This window comes from Megalobrama amblycephala, linkage group LG12 (genome assembly GCF_018812025.1).
Source record: "Megalobrama amblycephala isolate DHTTF-2021 linkage group LG12, ASM1881202v1, whole genome shotgun sequence".
Taxonomy (NCBI): domain Eukaryota; kingdom Metazoa; phylum Chordata; class Actinopteri; order Cypriniformes; family Xenocyprididae; genus Megalobrama; species Megalobrama amblycephala.
This window is the reverse complement of record NC_063055.1, coordinates 33,648,227-33,668,461: the sequence shown is the minus strand read 5'-3', so window position 1 is coordinate 33,668,461 and position 20,235 is coordinate 33,648,227. Positions and strand designations below refer to the sequence as shown.

Below are 20,235 nucleotides of genomic sequence, written 5' to 3'. Positions count from 1 at the left end.
ATATTACTGTTTTTACTGTATTTTTAATTAAATAAATATGCAGCCTTGGTGAGCAGACAAAACTTCTTTTAAAAACATTAAAAATCTTACCGATTCCAAACTTTTGACCGGTAGTGTATAAACGTGTGTGTATGTATGTATGCATGTGTATATATATATATATATATATATATATATATATATATATATATATATATATATATATATATATATATATATATATATATATACACGCACATTATATATATATAATGTGCGTGTGTACATGTTTGTCAGATTATACATGTATTATACATCAGCTCTGCCTATTTGTGACCCAACGCTAATTTACACTGATCTTGGTAGATCACGTTCGTCATTATGTAAATGATTTGACTGCGTTTGTGTTCTTTATTTTGTGCGTCAGCAGTAGATCACACGCAAAACTTGCCACATTTGTGGAATTGCACTCTCTAATTTGCCCCGTTTAGTAAATCTGGCCCTAAGCATTTAAATATCATCTTACTATTATTGGGAGATATAGAGTGAAAAATTATATTTATATGCATTTTATGTAAGTGCAAGATTATTTAATCTTACATTTATTGTCCCGATTCGTGCCTCATTCTCATTTTGTCTTTTTCGCTCATTGAATGCATAGGCCTATGGGAATAAGTCATGAACATGAAGCCAATCCGTTCACAAAACCTCCTCCCAGACTTACTTCAGTTCTATACATGTTTTATACATGTTCAGGGGGTGGTGTAGCAGTGGTGTAACAATTGTCCAATGAGAATATACTTTCATGATATAGGAATGTGGTACATATAGAAAAAACAAGTCTAAATATGGTCAACATCTGGTCCACTGCCCCTGCCTGCCTTGGGGGGACCTTTTTTGGCTGCTTTCTAAGAAACACACACAGACATATACATTGTGTACATTAAAACCAGATGTGTGACGAAACCATAACAACTAGTCTCCGTTCTTCCCTTGCATCCGTGAAGACCAGGTGAGAGAAAACAGGGAGAAACAGGGAAAGAAAAGTCAGGCAGATAAGAATATCTATCAGCAAGTAAACTGCTATACTGTTATAAAAATCTCAGTCATTTATATTTTTGGCCATATAAATAATAACGGCACCAACTGCTCAGTTTGGGCTTATGAATAAAACTGAGCTATGGTGTTTGAAACAACACCATAGTGAACACAAAAATCTGAACGGCTATTTGAAAACGTAAAACTGTTTGACTTTTTTTTCCTCCAAGGAAACCGCTGTATCACTGCTGTTCCATAAGTGTCACAGGGCTTCAGACTAACATTTGAGAGCAGGGGCACTGGTGCCACTAATTTCTACAGAAGGTGGCGCTGTTTTTTTTTTTTTTTTTTTTTTATCATAAAAGTAATTTAATTATATTACTATCTTTTTGCATTAATAAGTGCAATTACTAATAATATTACGTGTATTCATTGAATAGTAATGCACTGAGCTTAAATTGAGATGCAGATAAAAATAACTTACTAACAGTAACGTGCAAAAACATTTTCATAGGGAAAAATGTAAATATTCTACATTTATTAATTGTACCATACTGAACTGACCGACAGGTTAAGCGATTATAATAGGAGTGCTCTTTACTTGCTTTTTGTGTAATTCAGTCACAATTTGAAGAAGTTTTTGTTTTTCATGAGACTTTTTTTCTACTTTTCCATATATTGGGGGGTCAATAAGTGCTTCTCTGCCACCATCTAGTGGTAATATCATGTCTTTTTAAAAAAAAGTTTTGTTTGCCAAGAAGTGTTAGTTTTCCTTCATCTTTAAACTTTTAGTTTTACAAATCATCACATTAAAATAACATTAAAATTGGACAATAATTAGAGCTTTTAAGTGCTGGAAAAAGTGTGAAGCACTTTAAAATGTCCTTAAAGGATTAAAGCACCATTAACTCCATGGTAATTTGTGGACTGGGGAGCCTTAACTTGTTTGTGGCACAGTGTTTCTCCTTTGTTTCATTTGCTGTTTGATGTTTCTCATATAAAACAAATGGCAGCTCTTATCAGTTGTGCAATGTGGTGGTCGCACCAGTGCGACCTCTAACACAATTTAGTAGCAATGGCAGAAAAAAAGGTTGCAAAATGGGACCATTTAGTCGCAGTCTGGAGCCCTGCGCCATCTACTATCAGAGAGTGAATTTACATTTTCATTTAGCATCTCCTTCACTAGTTCCATCATGCTCCTCATCCATGTTGGGGTTGTTCACAGAGTGTGTCTATGCCCAAAATCTAAGGGAAATCTGCTGCAATTTACAAAAATGGCAAGCTCCTCCAGTTTGTTTGATTTTGCTTTCAATTCTACTATTGCAGAATCGCAAAATCCTGAGGGACTGGCTGAAGTACACTGCATGACTTTTGCTGATAACAGGCTAGTTGCTGAAAGTCAGAGCCAGTCTGCAGATTTTGGGAAGTTGGATTTGACAGATTTCACAGAAAATTGCATAGTGTATGATTGGTACACAGATTTTTAAGCTGCAGAGGGTAAGTTGCATAAACTTAGCCTTAAAGGGTTAGTTCACCCAAAAATGAAAATTTTGTCATTTATTACTCACCCTCATGTCGTTCCACATCCGTAAGACCTTCATTCATCTTCAGAACACAAATGAAGATCTTTTTGATGAAGTCTGAGAGATTTCTGTCCCTCCATAGAGATTCAATGCAACTACTACTTTCAAGGTCCAGAAAGGTAGGAATGACATCATTAAAGTACTCCATGTGTTAACCTCAATTTTATGAAGTGTCGCGAGTGCTTTGTTTGTGCAAAAAAACCCATAATTTACCACTTTATTTACAAAAATCTTGATCTGCAACGCGCGTTCACGAGATCTTCATGACGCATGCGTGTTCAAACTCGATTGACAACTCAACGCACATGCGCGAGTGTTCATGAGAGCATCACGATGCATGCTTTTTGTGTCTGACATTGTTGCGTAATATTATTTTGTAAATAAAGTGGTTAATTGTTTTTTTGTCACGTCGCTGAGTTTAAGCCACTGGAGTCACATGCAGTACTTAAATGATGTCTTTCCTACTTTTCTGGACCTTGGAGTGGTTTTTGCGTTGGATCTCTATGGAGGGACAGAAACCTCTCAGACTTCATCAAAAAGATCTTAATTTGTGTCCCAAAGATGAACAAATGTCTTATGGCTATGGAACAACACAAGGGTGAGTAATAAATGACAGAATTTCCATTTTTGGGTGTACTAACCCTTTAATAAGACACTTGTTAAGACTGACCAACTAGCAGTTAGACAAGTGGTATCGGTCATAATAAATCCTGTTCTGTATACACACACAGTTCAGTCATTTTTGGGAATGACAACCACATTCTACATCCAAATTAACTCCCAAAAAATGCAGGAAGTGACAACCGCATTTACAAAAATGTACAAAAAATTTGTAAATGTAAATGTAAATGCCTTTTGCTGAAAATAAGGCAGAAATATTGAAACCTATCCACTTTAACTCCATAAACTTGATCGCTGTATGAGCCAAGCTCATCCAAACAACAATCCCAAAAACAATTATAATAAGTGGACATGGCAGCACTGCAAAACCACTACACAAGGACTTGCAGCGTGTATGGACAGTCACACATGTCCACAAGTTGATAAATACAAATATTATCACCAGAAGAAACAGGTTTACACTAATACCAGCATTGTTATCTGCCATTTAAAAAGAATGTTGTATTACTCAATATTACAAATTCACTCAATGTACCAAACGACGCAAACACACAAAGATACAAAGCCACAGCATTTTTCTTTAGGTAATGAATATACAGTGCCTATATACAGAGCCTACCCCCCGCAAGCTAGGAGGCCATTGGGGGGAAAGGCAGCTTTACTTTTCTGATTCTATGTTGATTGACAGGCTTAAAGTACACATAACACACGCATAGAACTCTGTCTTAGAATTGCCTTAATGTAGTATTTATTGTCTCCGAATGTTGTTGTTGTTGTTAGATTATAACTCAATAGAGTTAGATAGTGAATCTGTTCAGTACTATGGTTAACTAAATTTTTTAAGTCCCCCCTTTCACTCAAGAATGCATGGGCCCATGGGAACAAGGGTTATGAACATGGACACTAGTCTCTTTTCACAAAATGTTCCCAGCTGAATTCTCTGCACATTATATGTCTATTATACACTGTCAAGGGGGGTGGTGTAATGATTGACCAATAAGAATATAAGCTTACATTGTCATGTAGAAATATAAGACAAAGAGAAAAACAAATCCATATAAGTCCACTTAAATTGCCACATATTATTATGTTCAGATTTCTAGTCATGTAGTTTATTCCAGCCTTAAGTATGAGCAGTAGTAAAAATGATGCTTGAAATAAATTCCACTAATTATTCTACATTTTTATTACACAATATGATTATTCTTTTTGTCTCTATATTGGCTGTTTGATTTCAGTTTTTTTTTTTTTTTTTTTTGCGAGCTAATCCAATTTTCGAATCAGTGACTAGAAAGAGCACAAGGAAAAAACACTGCTTGTCTCAGTTTGACAAGGGCAGAACATTTGGACAGCATTCCTGGTTGCTAATGAAGCTTTCTGTCATGCTGAGATGTACTTTGCACTCTTCTTCAAACAACCACTAATATTCCCAAATAGCAGATGTAAACAATGTCCCACTTGTGCTACAGCACTATGGTGAAATGGTTGCCTCACTGTCACTAATCTTACTTTGATTGAATGAGACTTAAAAGGAGATAGTTAGAAATAAACAAAAGCTTGTTTTTTGAGTGATCACGGCCTCCTGCAGTGGAACGGATGCGGTGGGAGTTTGAGAAAGTTCCAGTAACTCTCTAAAGAAAGCGCTCACAAAATGATGGGAAAGTGCCCCACTCATCTGGCTGCAGCATCTGAGTCCACTTGAAAGTTGCTCCCTTTATTGTTTTGACCCTGTTTTTAATGCAGACCAGTCCGCATCAACCAGCAGACATGCTGATAGATGCATGAATGTGTATGAGTCTATAATCATGAATCAAAGTGTAGTTTTTAGGATTGCTATATTTTTAGTGGTCTTTTTTAACTGACATTCCATGAATTCCTAAATTACAGTAAGATGTCTTCAATTATTTAAATGAATTGTTCTCACATTGATAATAATAACAATAATACTCATGTGTACAAATATTTAAGCTGTTTAACAGTGTACCCAATTGCGTCATTCGCAACATTTCATGGAAATGAGTGAACACTTGCCTTTTTGCACAATTTCCATTTCCATGGTAACAGCTGCTTCTCTTATTGGTGGATCTCTTTTCAGATTATGGGTAGTGAGTAGGATCCTTTGGCTATTAAACTTAATTTAAAAAAATAAATAATAATAAGTTGAAGTCACACTGATTTGCTTTTACAGAAGCAAATATCGATGTTAAAAAAAGAAAAGGATAATCAGTTTAAAGAAAGAATACTACATTATCATCATTAAAAATCAATTTCTATTTGCACTCTATAACATGCTGCAAATTGCCATTCTGTGTTCAGAATAGTTTGCCCAAAACAATTAACATTCAGTTATTTACTTAACTTCATTTCATTCCAAACCCGTATGACTTTCTTTCGTTCGTGGAACAAGAAGGATATTTCTAGACTGTCTTCATTTCTCTTTTACAAGCAAAGACAATAAATTGATACTGAAGATGCAAAACAATGTAAAAGCAGGATGACATATTCAGGTAACACTTTACAATAAGATTAATGTTAATCTCAACATTTACTGATACATGATTAAAATCAAAAGTTCTATCTGTTAACATTAGTTGATGAACCTGATCTAACAAAGAACAGCTGTATTTTTATTAACTAACATTAACAAAGATGTATAAGTAATGCAACTAATCTATTGCTGTTAGGTAATATTAGTTAATGCGTTAACTAACCTTAACTAATGAACCTTATTGTAAAGTGTTAACAGTATTCATAAAAAGTAGTCCAAGCAAGTGCAAGTCCAACTCGTGAACAAAATATTCTTTCAAAATAGTCTTTTCAAAAAATAATTTGATCTGGTTCACAAAATGTTTCTGAATGATTTCTTCATTATTCTCAAGTTCACCAATTCACAGACTCAGTGATCCAGGTTGTAGCAGTTAACAGCCCACTGGACAGGCAGATTTTCAGTCGATAAATTTCGTGTTTCTCACACAAAGGTATGAAATGACTTCAGAAGTCTTGAAATATAGCGCACGAGACATAGATTATTTCAATAAAATTTGAATTACTTTTGTGCCCCCTTAAGCTTGAAATATGTTGTGCCTGTTCACTGTAACTGCATGAATAAGAATATGGAAAACCTCAGATTTTTTTCTTTTAGGATCTACAGTACAGAAGAAAAAAAGTCATAGGTTTGGAACGACATGATGGTTGTAACATTCTAATAAATAATAGTATATTTTTTTGTGTGAACTATTACTTTTAAAATGATTGTCATTGACAAAATTCTTGATTTTAAGAAGAAACTGTATCTAATTGTAACCAGATACACTTTCTAGGTAAAGTTAGAGTTAAACTGCTTGAGCAGCCTTGATTAAGTCCTGCCAGTTTTTGGTGAGAATGTGATGTTTAAATTTATCCATGCAATACACAGCAGGCCTCCATCAGTGTCACAGCATATCACTGACACCTCTCATCCTCCCATTCAAACCATGAAAAACGTACATGCCATTAAAACTGAAGTCATGTCATGGGCTGCCCCACATTAGTGACTGCTTGGTTAGCGGTGGCTAATTGATTAATCACACTCATTATAGTGAATAGCAGCAGTGTTCTCTGGTTTAAATGCTGGCTGCTCCATGCCTGGCGGGATGTCATGAGACAGTGCCAGCACAGTGCCATGTCTTAGACTGAAACATGCCGTGTCAGACTAATATTGGCTCTATCTACATCCTGCTTTGTCTCAACCTCAGACAGCACGTCCATGGACTGTCTGGTTATAGCCGCTAGTAAACCCTATTCACCTCAGCCCCCTAATATCCTTGTTGTAATGACAACATCACATGAACACTCATGAAATGATTTCAGTCATCATTTGCAGACCTCAACACATATATAAAAGGTACAAAAAACACAAAAGCCAAAAACTTTTTTAGTAGGACAAAACATTAACAAAAATAACAACAGTGTACATAAAAATAGCAAAATGTCAAGCAATGCAACAATATAGGCCCTACATTATTTATGCCTTAGTGTATACTGGAAAAAGGTTGAATATGACCGAACTACAATGCATTAATTAATAAAAAAGCTACCAGACTTTATTGTAACATATTACCAGAAGGGCAAGAGCTTTCTGAAAATAACAATCTCTGATCTAATTGGCTGGTTTATGCTTCTTTTTTTCTTTTTTTTTAATTTTGTGTCATTGATCTCTACAATCTACTTATTAGGTATTAGGCATGTTTTTGCCAAACGGAGGCCTGACCATCTTTTCTTCCCTATTGTGAAATGTATCCATATGAAATGGCTTTGTGAACAAGAAAAAAAAATGTAAAATTGGGAATTGAGTGAACAGGAAGAAAGAAACACTGCAAATTTCCATAAAATAATAAGAATTGTCCTTTTTTTCCATGGTTATTTTGTTAAAACAAGATGGTGTGGGCTGCTATAATTAGCATTTCAGGAAAAAAAAAAAAAAAAAAAAAAAAAAACGTTTTAGCCACCAGTTTTTTGGATGTAGTCAGTGGCTAAATTTTGTGAGGTTTGTAACATCAAACCCACAGGTATTAAAGGTCCCGTTCTTCGTGATCCCATGTTTCAAACTTTAGTTAGTGTGTAATGTTGTTGTTAGAGTATAAATAAAATCTGTAAAATTTTAAAGCTCAAAGTTCAATGCCAAGCGAGATATTTTATTTAACAGAAGTCGCCTACATCGAACGGCCAGTTTGGACTACATCCCTCTACTTCCTTCTTTAATGACGTCACTAAAACAGTTTTTTGACTAACCTCCGCCCACAGGAATACACAAGAGTTGCGTTTGTAGAATGTGTTTGTCGCCATGTCGTCGAAACGCTGTTATTTTCATCCTGCAGTCCAATCATCGGGTCTGATTCCGGCTCAAATTGATAGGGTAAAATTAAAGACATGTTTACAATAACACTGAGCGCGTGCATCTCCACGTTATGGTAAGAGGCGTGACCTTTCTGGGCAAGGAGCGCTAAACTGCTGTCGAATCACAACACAGGAACCGCTGGCACAATCAGAACTCGTTACGTATTTCTGAAGGAGGGACTTCATAGAACAAGGAAGTCATCAGCCCGTTTTTATGACAGTGGAAACAGCGGTATACAGATAAGTAAATTATGTGAAAAATACTGTTTTTTTTACACGCGAAACATGAACACATGTTATATTGCACACTATAAACACAATCAAAGCTTCAAAAAACCACGAAAAACGGGACCTTTAATAGTTTTCTTTAAGACAGCAATTACTTTTTTGCAAGTAGCATATTCCTGTCTAAAGGCCTGATTACACCAGCACAAATGTTCAGCAAGGAAATTCATCCTGATATTCACCTGCGATTTGTTCAAACCGATGCATAAAAAATGGCAGATGGGCTGAATGAAAATGCAGATTCACTCTCTGGCAGTAGATGGTGCATTAAAAAGAGCAGAAACACCCTGGATACAAAGTGTTACATAATTTTGCTATTCTGACCCCCGCTTGTCATGGAGAAAAAGGAAGTTAAACAGTATTTACATGTTTAAACAGCTATTCAGATTTTTGTATTTGGTACGATGATTATCAAATAACATCAAATGCAACAGTACAAAGACAAGATGAGACTGTCCTTGCTGCAGTCTGTAGCGTGATGATGTGCTGGATTTAATCCAATACGTAGTGGACCCGTACTTTTGATTTCCCAAACCTGTTTAGCGCAAACTCCACTACAGCAAGGACATTTTGGATATGATCGCCAGTTCTGGATTCTTCCTTTGCTATTCACTGTGGCTGAGCAAAACTCTCATTCGTGAGTGCCACCAAGTCGTGGTTTTATGTAACAGCAGCAGCATGTGACCAAAAGCACAGTCTTATTGGTTGGATAGTTTTATTGGGGTTCTCAACTCTAGCACTCAAGATCCACAGAGTTTAGCTCCAACCTTAATCAAACACGCCTGAACAAGCTAATCAAGATCTTCAGGGTTGGAGCTAAACTCTGCAGGAAAGTGGACCTTTGAGGGTTATTGGATAGTTTTCTTTGCAGTGTGATGGAAAAAAGATTAGAACCCCTCTCTCTAAAAAAAATGTCGCATTGATGGCACGTGAGTATTTGTGACAGTCTGAACAAATGCTTTAACAGCTGTTCATTCAAATGTAAAGGGTACATAACACACACAGTTTCTGCCAATGTCATGTTAATCTTGAGTACCTTTAGAGTAGTATTGCATCCTCCATATCTCCGAAAAGTCTTTAGTTTTATCATATTTATAAAAGATAGATACCGAGTCTTTCAGAAAAAAGCAGAGCTCCAGGGGGCACGCCTGCCGTGGGCAGAGCTAAAGAGTTACGAGCGCGTGCAGCTTTTGCGTACATCTCACTTCAAGCTGCGACATCATTATAAGTAAAAAGGGAACAATAACGTTTTTGTGGTTTACATTATATGCACTTGTGCACCGATTGCCAACAAAACACAGACATTTGATGCAGTTTTATTCGCTGCCCACGATCTGCAAATCCAGCATCGAACTGGGACTTGTTTACAAAGCATTCATCATCGAAATTCCGGGAACAAACAAACATACGTGCACAACTCCATTGCTGCCCCGGAAAAACAAACTTCATCCACTGTTCCCTTAACCCTAGGTTCTTTGGGAAGCTGAAAAAGGTTATCTTTCCCTCATAACCAAAAACACACTCCTCTGGTGACATTGTTGAAAAATCTCTCGGCTTCCGTAACCTGAACGTAGTGCTTTGATGTGCGTGCTCTTGCTCTCCCTCTCGGGGTGATGTGTGCTCACGCTTATCAGGGAGAAGTGCCCATACAAGAAATTCTGCACTTATTACGTGATAAGGGCCATAAAAAAACTAAAAAAAACTCAAACATAACCCAAACATGATAGCCGATTTCAAAACACTGCTTCAGAAAGCTTCGGAGTGTTATGATTCTTCTGTGTCGAATCATGATTCGGATCACGTGTCAAACCACCAAACTGCTCAAATCATATGACTTTGGTGCTCCGAACCGCTGATTCGACAGTCTGATTCATAACGTTCCGAAGCTTCCTGAAGCAGTGTTTTGAAATCGGCCATCACTACACATATTCAACAAGTCGTTATTTTGTTTTGTTTTTTGGCACACCAAAAATATTCTTGTGGCTTTATAATATTAATATTGAACCACTGAACTCACATGAACTGATTTAAATATGTTTTTAGTACCTATATGGATCTTGAGAGAGGAAATGTCATTGCTCCCTATGCAGGCCTAATTTGCCTAATTTGCGTTCTGAAGATTAACAAAGGTATTATGGGTGTGATTAATTCTGATTGTTTGAGCCACGTTCGAAGCCATTGTAAAATTCCTGTAAACATACAGTTGAGTGTGTATGTTGCTGAGTCTGTCTTAGCAAGGTAAACATGTGTTTGTTCTCAATTGATTTTGTTCATTGAAGCTTACTGCATTATGTAGAAGAGTATTAGAAAGAGATATCAAGTGACCAATGTATTACCTGCTTTCAGATTTAGTATTTTCCTTCAGGTCAGTCCTATGTTCATAATAAAAAATCCATTTCAATATCTGCTGCGATCTTGTCCTTTTAACATTTAATGGGTTTTCCTGTGCCCTGCTGACACTGACAGCGGTAGTCAAAGCATTGGTCATTTGCATCTTGTTCCATGTTCACAACAAGTTTCAATATAAAAGTCTTTGCAACTGAGTGACTCGCTCATAAAGACAATCTTTGTCACCATTTAATGGCATAATAAATGTAACTTCTGTTGCTGTTTATGGTCAGGGACTATTTTTTCTAGCGGAAGGAAGGCTTTTAATGATTTTACTTCATGAAAGTTGCATTGAGCAAGTTTACATGCACACCAGTAAGCTGATAACGCAAGTAAACCGCGTTTACATGACTTTATTAATAAATCAGGTTATTTCCCTGTAGTGACGTCAAAAAATAATAATTTGCATCTGACTCCAAGTATTTCATATGTTATGTCAGTTGTGATGTTAAATAAAGCTTGCAACATGTCAGTGGGAAACTTACGGCTCATATATTATTCTCTCATGCAGTTACAGATGCAGCGTTTTGACTGAACCATTCTACTTCTGCTGCACGAGAGATGAGTACACATTTTTAAAATTTTCTGGGTCTTGAAAGAGTCTGCGTTTGTGATATTTTATTCTTCCTTTCCAGCAAAACACTCGCTCTGTCTGGATGCATTTAAATCTGCTCTAAGGATGCGTTTCTGTCACGTATCACACATGCACACTTCAATAAGCCGACAGAAAGCAGGTTAATGCGTTTACATGCCACGTGAAATCGGGGTAAAATGCAAAAAACTACCTGTTCCGACCGGTTTATGCTTAAGCCGTTTATGACCTTACTCCGATAAAAGAAAACGGGTTACCGCATTTACATGACCACGTTTGTTGTCGGCTTATTAAGCATAATCGGCTTAAAAAACATGCATGTAAATGTACTCATTGATACATATTTTTTGGCTTTAACATTTTTGTTGTGTGGTAACCATTTTATAAAAGCAATAAGCCCTGTGAAGCCGTGGTTTACAGTGAATTTATAACTGCTAAGGGGGTTTTAGCCCCTTAGCTGTTATAAATTCACTGTAAACCAGGGCTTATAGCTTTAGTATATACCCTCTTGACTTAACTAGTCCAGTCCAAGTAAGGGTTGTGTTACATAACTGTTTGTTCTTCTTGCAAACAGTTATGTAATATCTAATTAAATAATACTAAAATTTGCATGTATACACTACATTTATCTGGAGTGATGCAAAACACCATAAACCAACCCTACCCCACCCTAACTCTAACCTTTTCAGCTGCCAACACTGAGAATTTTTTTTGACATTTTGTGGTACAACGGGGTACAGAGTGCCCTGCCAAAAATAATAGGCGTCAATGGAGAAATATGCTTTTAGTAGCCAGAGGGTATAGTTACAACTTTTACCAGCAGGGGCTAATGAAGCTATGCTAATCAGTCAAACCTTAAAGGGTTAGTTCACCCAAAAATGAAAATTCTGTCATTAATTACTCACCCTCATTTTGTTCAAATTAAGCTATTTTTGATGAAATCTGAGAGCTCTCTGACCCCTCCATAGACCGCAATTTAATTACCACTTATAAGGCCCAGAAAGGTAGTAAAGGGAATGTTAAAATAGTCCATGTGACTACAGTGGTTCAACCTTAATTTTATGAAGCAACAAGAATACTTTTTGTGCGTAAAAACAAAACAAAAATGACTTTATTCAATGATTTCTTCTCTTCCCTGTCATTCTCCTATGCTGTTTATGTTGTAGACATTGTAGCGTCTGGACCAATCAGACAAACAATTATATTTAATGAATAAACCAGAAAACCCAGTCTCCCAACAAAGTAACTCCCCAAAACCAGCTAACACCAGGTCTCTGGTTACAGGACACATGAGGACTGATAAGGTTTACTGATGAGAATTCAAAGGAATTATGACTCTCACTTAATTTTCATTGAAAAGGACAAATAAACCCTTTAAATCCTATATGTTCTATATGTATAACCATCTTATGATCTTCCTATTATAGGGATATAGATATTCTTTTTCTATGTATTAATTCAAGCTCTTTTGGAATAATGTTTTAGAGTTAGCATACTATGGTTAACTATGATCACATGGGTCGCATGTTTGGTATCTATGGACTCCAACTTTCATTTCCTATTTGTTAATTTGTTACATGCTGCTACTTCTGTGACACATTAGTATTAAAAGAATCTTGAAGGTTCTTCTCTTGAACGCCCAATCAAACCACACATGCAAATGCCCTGCTAGAAGGAAAAAGGATCTTAAAATTTCCCTTCGAAAGCTCAAATGACCATTGGCTCACTGACCCGTGGAGGTGGGACCTCCACACAGTGTTAAAGGACAACTTCACTGTGACCTCCCTCACTTCCTCCTCTGAATGACTTCCTTCTCCTGGTTGCTCTGTGTGACCTCTCTGACCCAGGAGATTGCAACATCAACACCATCGTTTCACTGAATCAACAAGACCCCGTTCAGAACAACAGACTGCTTCCACTGCAGAGGCCATGCAAGTATCAAATATTTAAACTAAACAGAGGTTTAGGATAAGCAGTAAAATCCTCTTAACGAGGTTTTGAAATCAGGTGGTTCTTTTCATGGTAAATAACTTCCATAGCTTCATGTAATGTTGTAATGTTAATGTAGCTACTTCAAGTTAATCTGATTAACTGATCCAAATATTCATAATTAATCATATCAGTTATGAATAATTATTAATATTTCCCCTTTGAGCTAATTTGCTACAACATAGTGCAGCTCTTCCAGGTTCTACGTCTGAACGTTGACTCAGCATTGGCCAACACTGTACATGTGTGCAGCACGAACGCATACATATGATGCTGACGCAGGAGCCGGCCAATAATAAGTCTGCGTTCTGACGTAGAACCTGGAAGTGCTGCACTGTATGTACAACGTCAACAGAGTAGGTGAATGACAGGGAAGAGAAAAAAAATGTTGAATAAAGTCATGATTTTTCTTCGTTTTTTTGCACACAAAAAGTATTCTCTTCGCTTCCTAAAATTAAGGTTGAACCACTGTATTCACATGGACTATTTTAACAATGTCTTTACTACCTTTCTGGACCTTGAAAGTGGTAATTAAATTGCTGTCTATGGAGGGGTCAGAGAGCTCTCAGATTTCATCAAAAATATCTTAATTTGTGTTCCGAAGATGAATGAAGGTCTTATAGGTTTGGAAAGACATGAGGGTGAGTAATTTATGACAGAATTTTAATTTTTGGGTGAACTAACCCTTTAACTCGGTTGAATTGAAAGACATAGATGGTCATGTAATCTAACACAGTGACCAGCATGATTTGATCTGCTTCATATTAAACTGATTTGTCCAAAGTAATATTTATTGTATTAGGTTACTATTTCTATGATTAATTTTGTTTTTGAAAAAAAAAAAAGTTTTTATGCTAAAAACATACACTCGCTGAGCCAGGAGGGGAAAAAAAAAAAAGATGGTCATGGTCGAGATGGTCATGCATATAATAATTTGATGAACAAGATAATGGACTACTTCTGTTTTCATGACTACATGTATGAAAAGTTAAATTTCCATTTTTAGCAAAATCTCAGGAATGGACAAATGCATACAAACAATGTAATGTATGAACTTGACAAGGTTCATTCATAAGGTTCAGCAAACAGCTTTATAATAAAAAAAAGTATTATTTTTACAGCTATGCATTCATCTAATAACAGTCTTACTGACATTACATTATGTAATGACATTACCTGCAGCCCAGACCCCAGCCAGTAGTGCTGATGAGACCAAGATGAGTCCTAATGGAGTCATTTTACTGCCAGTAACCTGCACTGGAATGATATGCATAGTGCTCAATTATCAAAACATGATTTATTCAAGAAACTGTTAGAGATATGCAATAACATTTTTATTTGAAAGTCAGCTGATTTCTTTAAAGATGTCGTTGTACACTTGTAAAAGTATTTTAAATATAAAATGTTTCTAGCCAAATATTTAAAATTACAGTACATACAAAACTGAGATCAAAATGCTTAAAGAAAATAGTTTTATTCACTAAGCAGCTAGAAATGAGCAAAAACATGGCAAGCTTACCGTATAAACTGTAGTCACCCCCTTATTATTGCTCAGTCCATGAGGCAACACACTATATAAAGCTTACACATACACCCAAAAATGTGAAAGCAACCAATAAGAGAACAGGGGCCGTTCTTGAATGGAGGGAAAGGGGGAGTTGTGTCTGACCAGAACAAATCCACAAGGATTTATAGGCAAGCTAGATGGGGGGGATTGAAATTTGGACAAAGAATAAGATGCATGTGACCCTGTAAACAAGGGATCTGAGAGCCGTGCAATACACAGGGCATGCATAAATGATGCTGTGCAGCTGCTTAAAGAAAAGTCAATGGATAGCTGGATTTTTTTTTTTTTTTTTGTCTGACTTCTTTTTACCTCTATAAAATAGCCTAGTCCTAATTTACAACCCCATAGAATGAACTCTGGCATGGTACATAGGGCTTTTTTTTTCAACCTCTGCCGCATGGCTCTACTACAGACAAGCTAAAATGGCTCTATGAGGCAACTTGAAAACTGAAGTGAATCTAAACCACCGTGATAAATATGCATCCAAAGTGAGCGGCTTTGCTCCTCGAATCCTAATGAAGTGAACTTTTGTTAGAGAGACAACAGCCTACAATCTCTGTCACTCAAAGATTCATGTAAATCCCAAGGCATTTTTAAGCTGCACAGAAGGATTCGTCTTTGGTCCTTTTCACCAGCCATAGTCTTGGTAACCATGGCCCTCAGCATGCCTGAGCTTTTATCCAACACGTCAGTCATAAGTGATGATGAATAGGTCATGGTGTATGAACACATCAAGGGTTAAAAAAGGGGGGGCTAATCCTTGAAACATCTTGGTTTTTGACAATAACCATTTCCAGTAAAAAAAAAACTGGCACCATGAAAGTGAAAAAAAAATTAATTAACAGAAGAACGTTTAACTGTGTTTTGGTCTGAGAAGTAATTGGACATCTAGTGTGGGGCAAGGCTTTATTCTGTGACATTTTTTCTCAGCAGGAATCCTCTGTGCAAGGCTAAAGAGGTTAGAGAGAGGGTGAAGGCAAATACAAGTGTGTCTTCTCTGAAAGCGCCAGAATTACAGCACAGAGGGCAATGTCTTTTCTTTATCTAGATGTCAGCTTTAAAGACAATCCCTTACGGAACAAAAATATTTGGGTATATACTGCAAAATATAATGTGATCTAGCCTATTACATAATACATTTCCATGAATGGGAAATTAGTGCTTATAAACTTTCAAAATACTGCAATATATGCTTTGACCATGTATGGCTTTATATTATACATATCAAATATTTAGAAATGAAGACAAAAATAGCATTACATGTAATATTCATAAAGTTTTATACTTTATTGTGTACATATATTCCACATAAATGTTCCCATATAAATGTGAATATACAGCATGTTTGTAAATGTTACAATTTTGTGTGTTATTTCATGTGTTTTGCTCAATATTAATATAGGGGGAGATCTGCTAGTGTTTAATATTGTATTATTTGGAATTTAAAAGGTTTTCTGGTAAGTCTGAGTTTTTGGGGTTACCATTGTGCTGAAAAGTAGAGCCTGTTGTTAGTCTTCCTCCGTGGCGACGGGAATAAAGGATCTCATTGATGATATATGCTGGCCCATCATCAAGGAGGAACGGCAGTGGGGGACCATCCGAGGCACCCAACTCTGTGGAGGAAGCAGATTGAGATGGGCAGTATGGTCTTAAGAGGGATACATGAAAACTGGGATGAAACTTCTAGTCATTGGGGTAGTTGTAATTGCTAAGTGATTGGATTTATTTGTTTGGTTATGGGGAAAGGACCAATGTAACTTTGACTTTTTGCAGGGTAGCCAGAGCTGGATGTCCCTGGTGGAGAGCCAGACCTTCTGCCCAGTTTGATCTCTGCCCTGCGAAGTTGGATGTGAGCTGCATTCCAAACCCTCTCGCTATCCTTGAGCCAGTGGTCCACAGATGGAACGTGTGATGGTTCCCTTGACCAGGGAAACAGGGGAGGTTGATAGCCAAGTATGCACTTAAATAGAGTCATCCCTGTGGCTGCCTCTTGAAGCGAGTTCTGTGCATACTTGGCCCATGGGGAAAAAAAAGACTCTAGCTGTTTTGGTTTGAATGGCAGAACATCCTCAGGAAGCGACCAATCTCCTATATCTTTCTCTCCGGCTGCCAGTTCTACTGTGGATGATACCCTGAGGACAGACTAACTGTTACACCAAGTAACTTCATAAAGTTCCTCCATACCTGTGAGACAAATTGAGGACACATTGATACAATGTCCTCCAGAAGTCCATAGTTTCGGAATACCTCCTGAAAGAGTCTCTCAGCCATTTCCAATGCAGATGGTAATCCTCTCAGGGGTATCAGTTTGCATGCTTTGGAAAAAGTCAACCACCACCAGTATGCAAGAGAAGTTTGCCAGATGGTAAATGGCAGGGCCACGGTTGATCAGGAATGGGCAGCGGGAGAAGTTTGCCAGATGGTAAATGGCAGGGCGACTTGGAGATGGCACATTCGGGGCAGCCTTGTATGAAGCAGCACACTTCCTGAGGCATTTGGGGCAACCAGTGCTTCACTTGAAGGAGCGAGAGGATTTGTTGGATACTGGGGTGACCAGTGCCAAGTGAGAAATTCACAGCTTCGAGGAGGGTGGCTCGAAGGGCAGATGGTACAAATTGTTTTCCTCGATGGCAGTCAGACGGAACAGGTTCGGTTTCCATGGTTTGAGCGATCTTGTGCATCAATGTCCCACTGGATAGGAGCGATGAACACAAATAGAGGTAGGATGGGTTCTAGAGTACTGGCCTGTTGGTCTGGAGCATGAAGGCGGGAGGCATCGGCCTTTATATTCTTGGAGCCAAGATGGTATGAGATGAACTGAAACCGAGTAAAAAAACAAAGCCCAGCGTGCTTGCCGTGGATTAAGCCTCTTCCCAGATTGAAGGTAGTCTAGGTTCTAGTGATCAGTTATATCTTGGAATAGATACTTCCAACCAGTGTTGCCACTCATCAAGTGCCAGCTTAACTGCCAGGAGCTCACAGTTACCAATGTCATAGTTCCGCTCCACCTGTTAGTTTACAGGAGAAGAAGGTTCATGGATGAAGACAACACCTGTAGTAGATGCATCCACCTCCACGACGAAGGGAAGTTCTGGATTTCGGTGGACCAAAATGGGAGCAGAGGTGAAAGCTAATTTCAGTTTGGAAAATGTGGCAGAGGCTTTGTCGTTCCAACTTAGCATCTTCTGACCCTTTGGAAATTAATTATTTTCTTACATTCCTCTGACGAAAGGAGTGTAAGGGCTTGGTTCTGGAGGGCTCTGACTGCTATGGCAGGGGGTCAGTGGAGGGAAAATCATTCCAATCCAATGGTGTCATCGTAGGGGGTTAACTGGAGATGCAGGCGAGGTTCCAATCCCTGGCGGTAGATGGAAATCAGGGCGGGCTCATTCGGGCTCATGGCTAGCAGCCACAATCCATGATTGCTCATCACCCTTGCCAGATACAAAGCAGTTGTTCGGAGATGGAAGAATCGCTTGCAGGATGACTGGACACTGCTTTAAAGTGCTGTATAAAATTATCAAAGGAATCTGTCAGTGACCCACCCTGATCCTAGATCATATGAGCCCACTGTAGAGGTCGACTTTTAAGCAGGTAAATGACACATGCAATTTTTGAGCATTCGATAGAGAACTGATGAGCCTGCATCTCCAATACAAGCTGGAACTGCAAAATAAATCAGTTGTGCTCCTCCGTTGTCCCAGAGAATGGAGACGGATTTACCTTTTTGTGCATTTGAGCTTAACTGAGACTTGAGAGTTTGTAGACATTTAAGAGGCTTTTGTGTCGACCTTGATTTATTGCAATTTTGAGGGGTGCGGTATTTTTTTAATTTTAGAAATTTTAGAAACATGATTTCTCATCTTACAAATCAATTGTTTCTTATTTTCACCGGCATGTCTCTCAGGTGTTGAGGACTAATGCATCTTTGAGCCTACATTTAGCACGAGTAAAATACTTAGGTACTGTTAAAATCAGATACTCTAAGACTTTTACTCAAGTTGTATTATAATTGGTGACTTGTAACTTGTAATGGAGTAATTTTCACTTTAATGTATCTGTGCTTTTACTCAAGTATGGTTTTCAGGTACTCTTTACACCTCTGCCTAAATGAGATTAATCAGCTATACTGTATATACACAAAATAAACATAATATTACAACTTACAATAGCAAAAAAGGCTGCGAATGCACAAGCAAACTTGACTGTGCTAGTCATGGTGTAATGGAAAGATGGCTTTTTCCGCAACAACGCGCTGAAACGGGAGCACAAAGAATTCACAACATTCTTTTACAGTTGTGTTCTCATTAAAATTTTATGTAGCCTATATGACAGATTTGTGCTGCACTTAACTGTATCTTCCTTTTCGAAGTGATTCCAATCATATCAAGCGATTCAAAACCATCATGGTGAACAGCACGCATTTGAAGTGTCTCAGCTGAAGGAAATAATCCATTATGTATTGGCTTTAATATATCAGCCTAATTTTCTTATTGGATCAATAACAATAACATTAAAAATTAAAGCTGCAAGCAGCATTTATTGGGGTTCAAGCATTTAAGGCCTTTAAGTACATAAAAAGTAATTATATTTTGTTTAGCAGACATGTAAGCACTAGGATCATAGATGAAAAGACCATTTAGAGGCAATACAGGCAATTTACTAAGGAAAAATATGTTTTTTAAAAGTTTTTTGACAGTTATAGCTGTTGCCTGATCTCCACCACTTTTTCCCCCTCAGAGTGTGCCCATACATACACGTGTTAATTTTGGTGAAAATATCTCATTTAGTTTTGAAGTTATAGACACACACACACACACACACACACACACACATACATACATATATATATATATATATATATATATATATATATATATATATATATATATATATATATATATATATATATATATATATATATGTGTGACCGTGAAGCAAAATTTCAACTTTTTTTTGGATAATTATTGATATTCAGACTCCAGAGAATATTTCTGAAATGGTTTGCTTCCGATCAGGCGAAAAACCTAGTTTGCAAAAGTAGGTTTTGGACAAAATCCAAGATGGCAGAAAATTTTTCATTGCGGAAATTAAATTGGAGATAAACGTTTTGTCCTTCTTGAGCCAAGGATTACAATGAAGGCACCTGAGTCTGAGACAAACATTCTAGGAGTTATGAGCAGTTTAGCATTTCAGCACTACGTCCTTGAACCCCTAATGACAATTTATCGGCCGATATGTTGGCCGATATATCATGCATCCCTAAATAAAAATAAATAAATTGCCATGTTATGAGCACTAGAGGGTTAGGGGGTTCC

At 37.3% G+C, this 20,235-nt stretch overlaps 1 protein-coding gene and 1 long non-coding RNA gene across 3 annotated transcripts in view; one reads left to right on the top strand and one right to left on the bottom strand.

Annotated features, from left to right (window-relative positions):
- The window catches only part of si:ch211-251b21.1 (uncharacterized protein LOC571720 homolog), a 31,122-nt gene extending 16,119 nt beyond the window's left edge, over positions 1 to 15,003 (bottom strand). The window contains exons 1-2 of one of the 2 annotated variants that reach the window (XM_048210756.1): positions 14,870 to 15,003; positions 14,527 to 14,607 (exon numbers count right to left, since the gene is read on the bottom strand). In XM_048210756.1, coding sequence (XP_048066713.1) covers positions 14,527 to 14,587 — 61 coding nt within the window. In that variant the 5' untranslated portion in view covers positions 14,588 to 14,607; positions 14,870 to 15,003. The remainder of the gene's footprint in view (positions 1 to 14,526; positions 14,608 to 14,869) is intronic. The other variant, XM_048210757.1, reaches the window with a different exon arrangement.
- The window catches only part of LOC125280305, a 62,752-nt gene that overhangs the window by 15,268 nt on the left and 27,249 nt on the right, over positions 1 to 20,235 (top strand). The gene's annotated exons all lie outside the window — the stretch shown is intronic.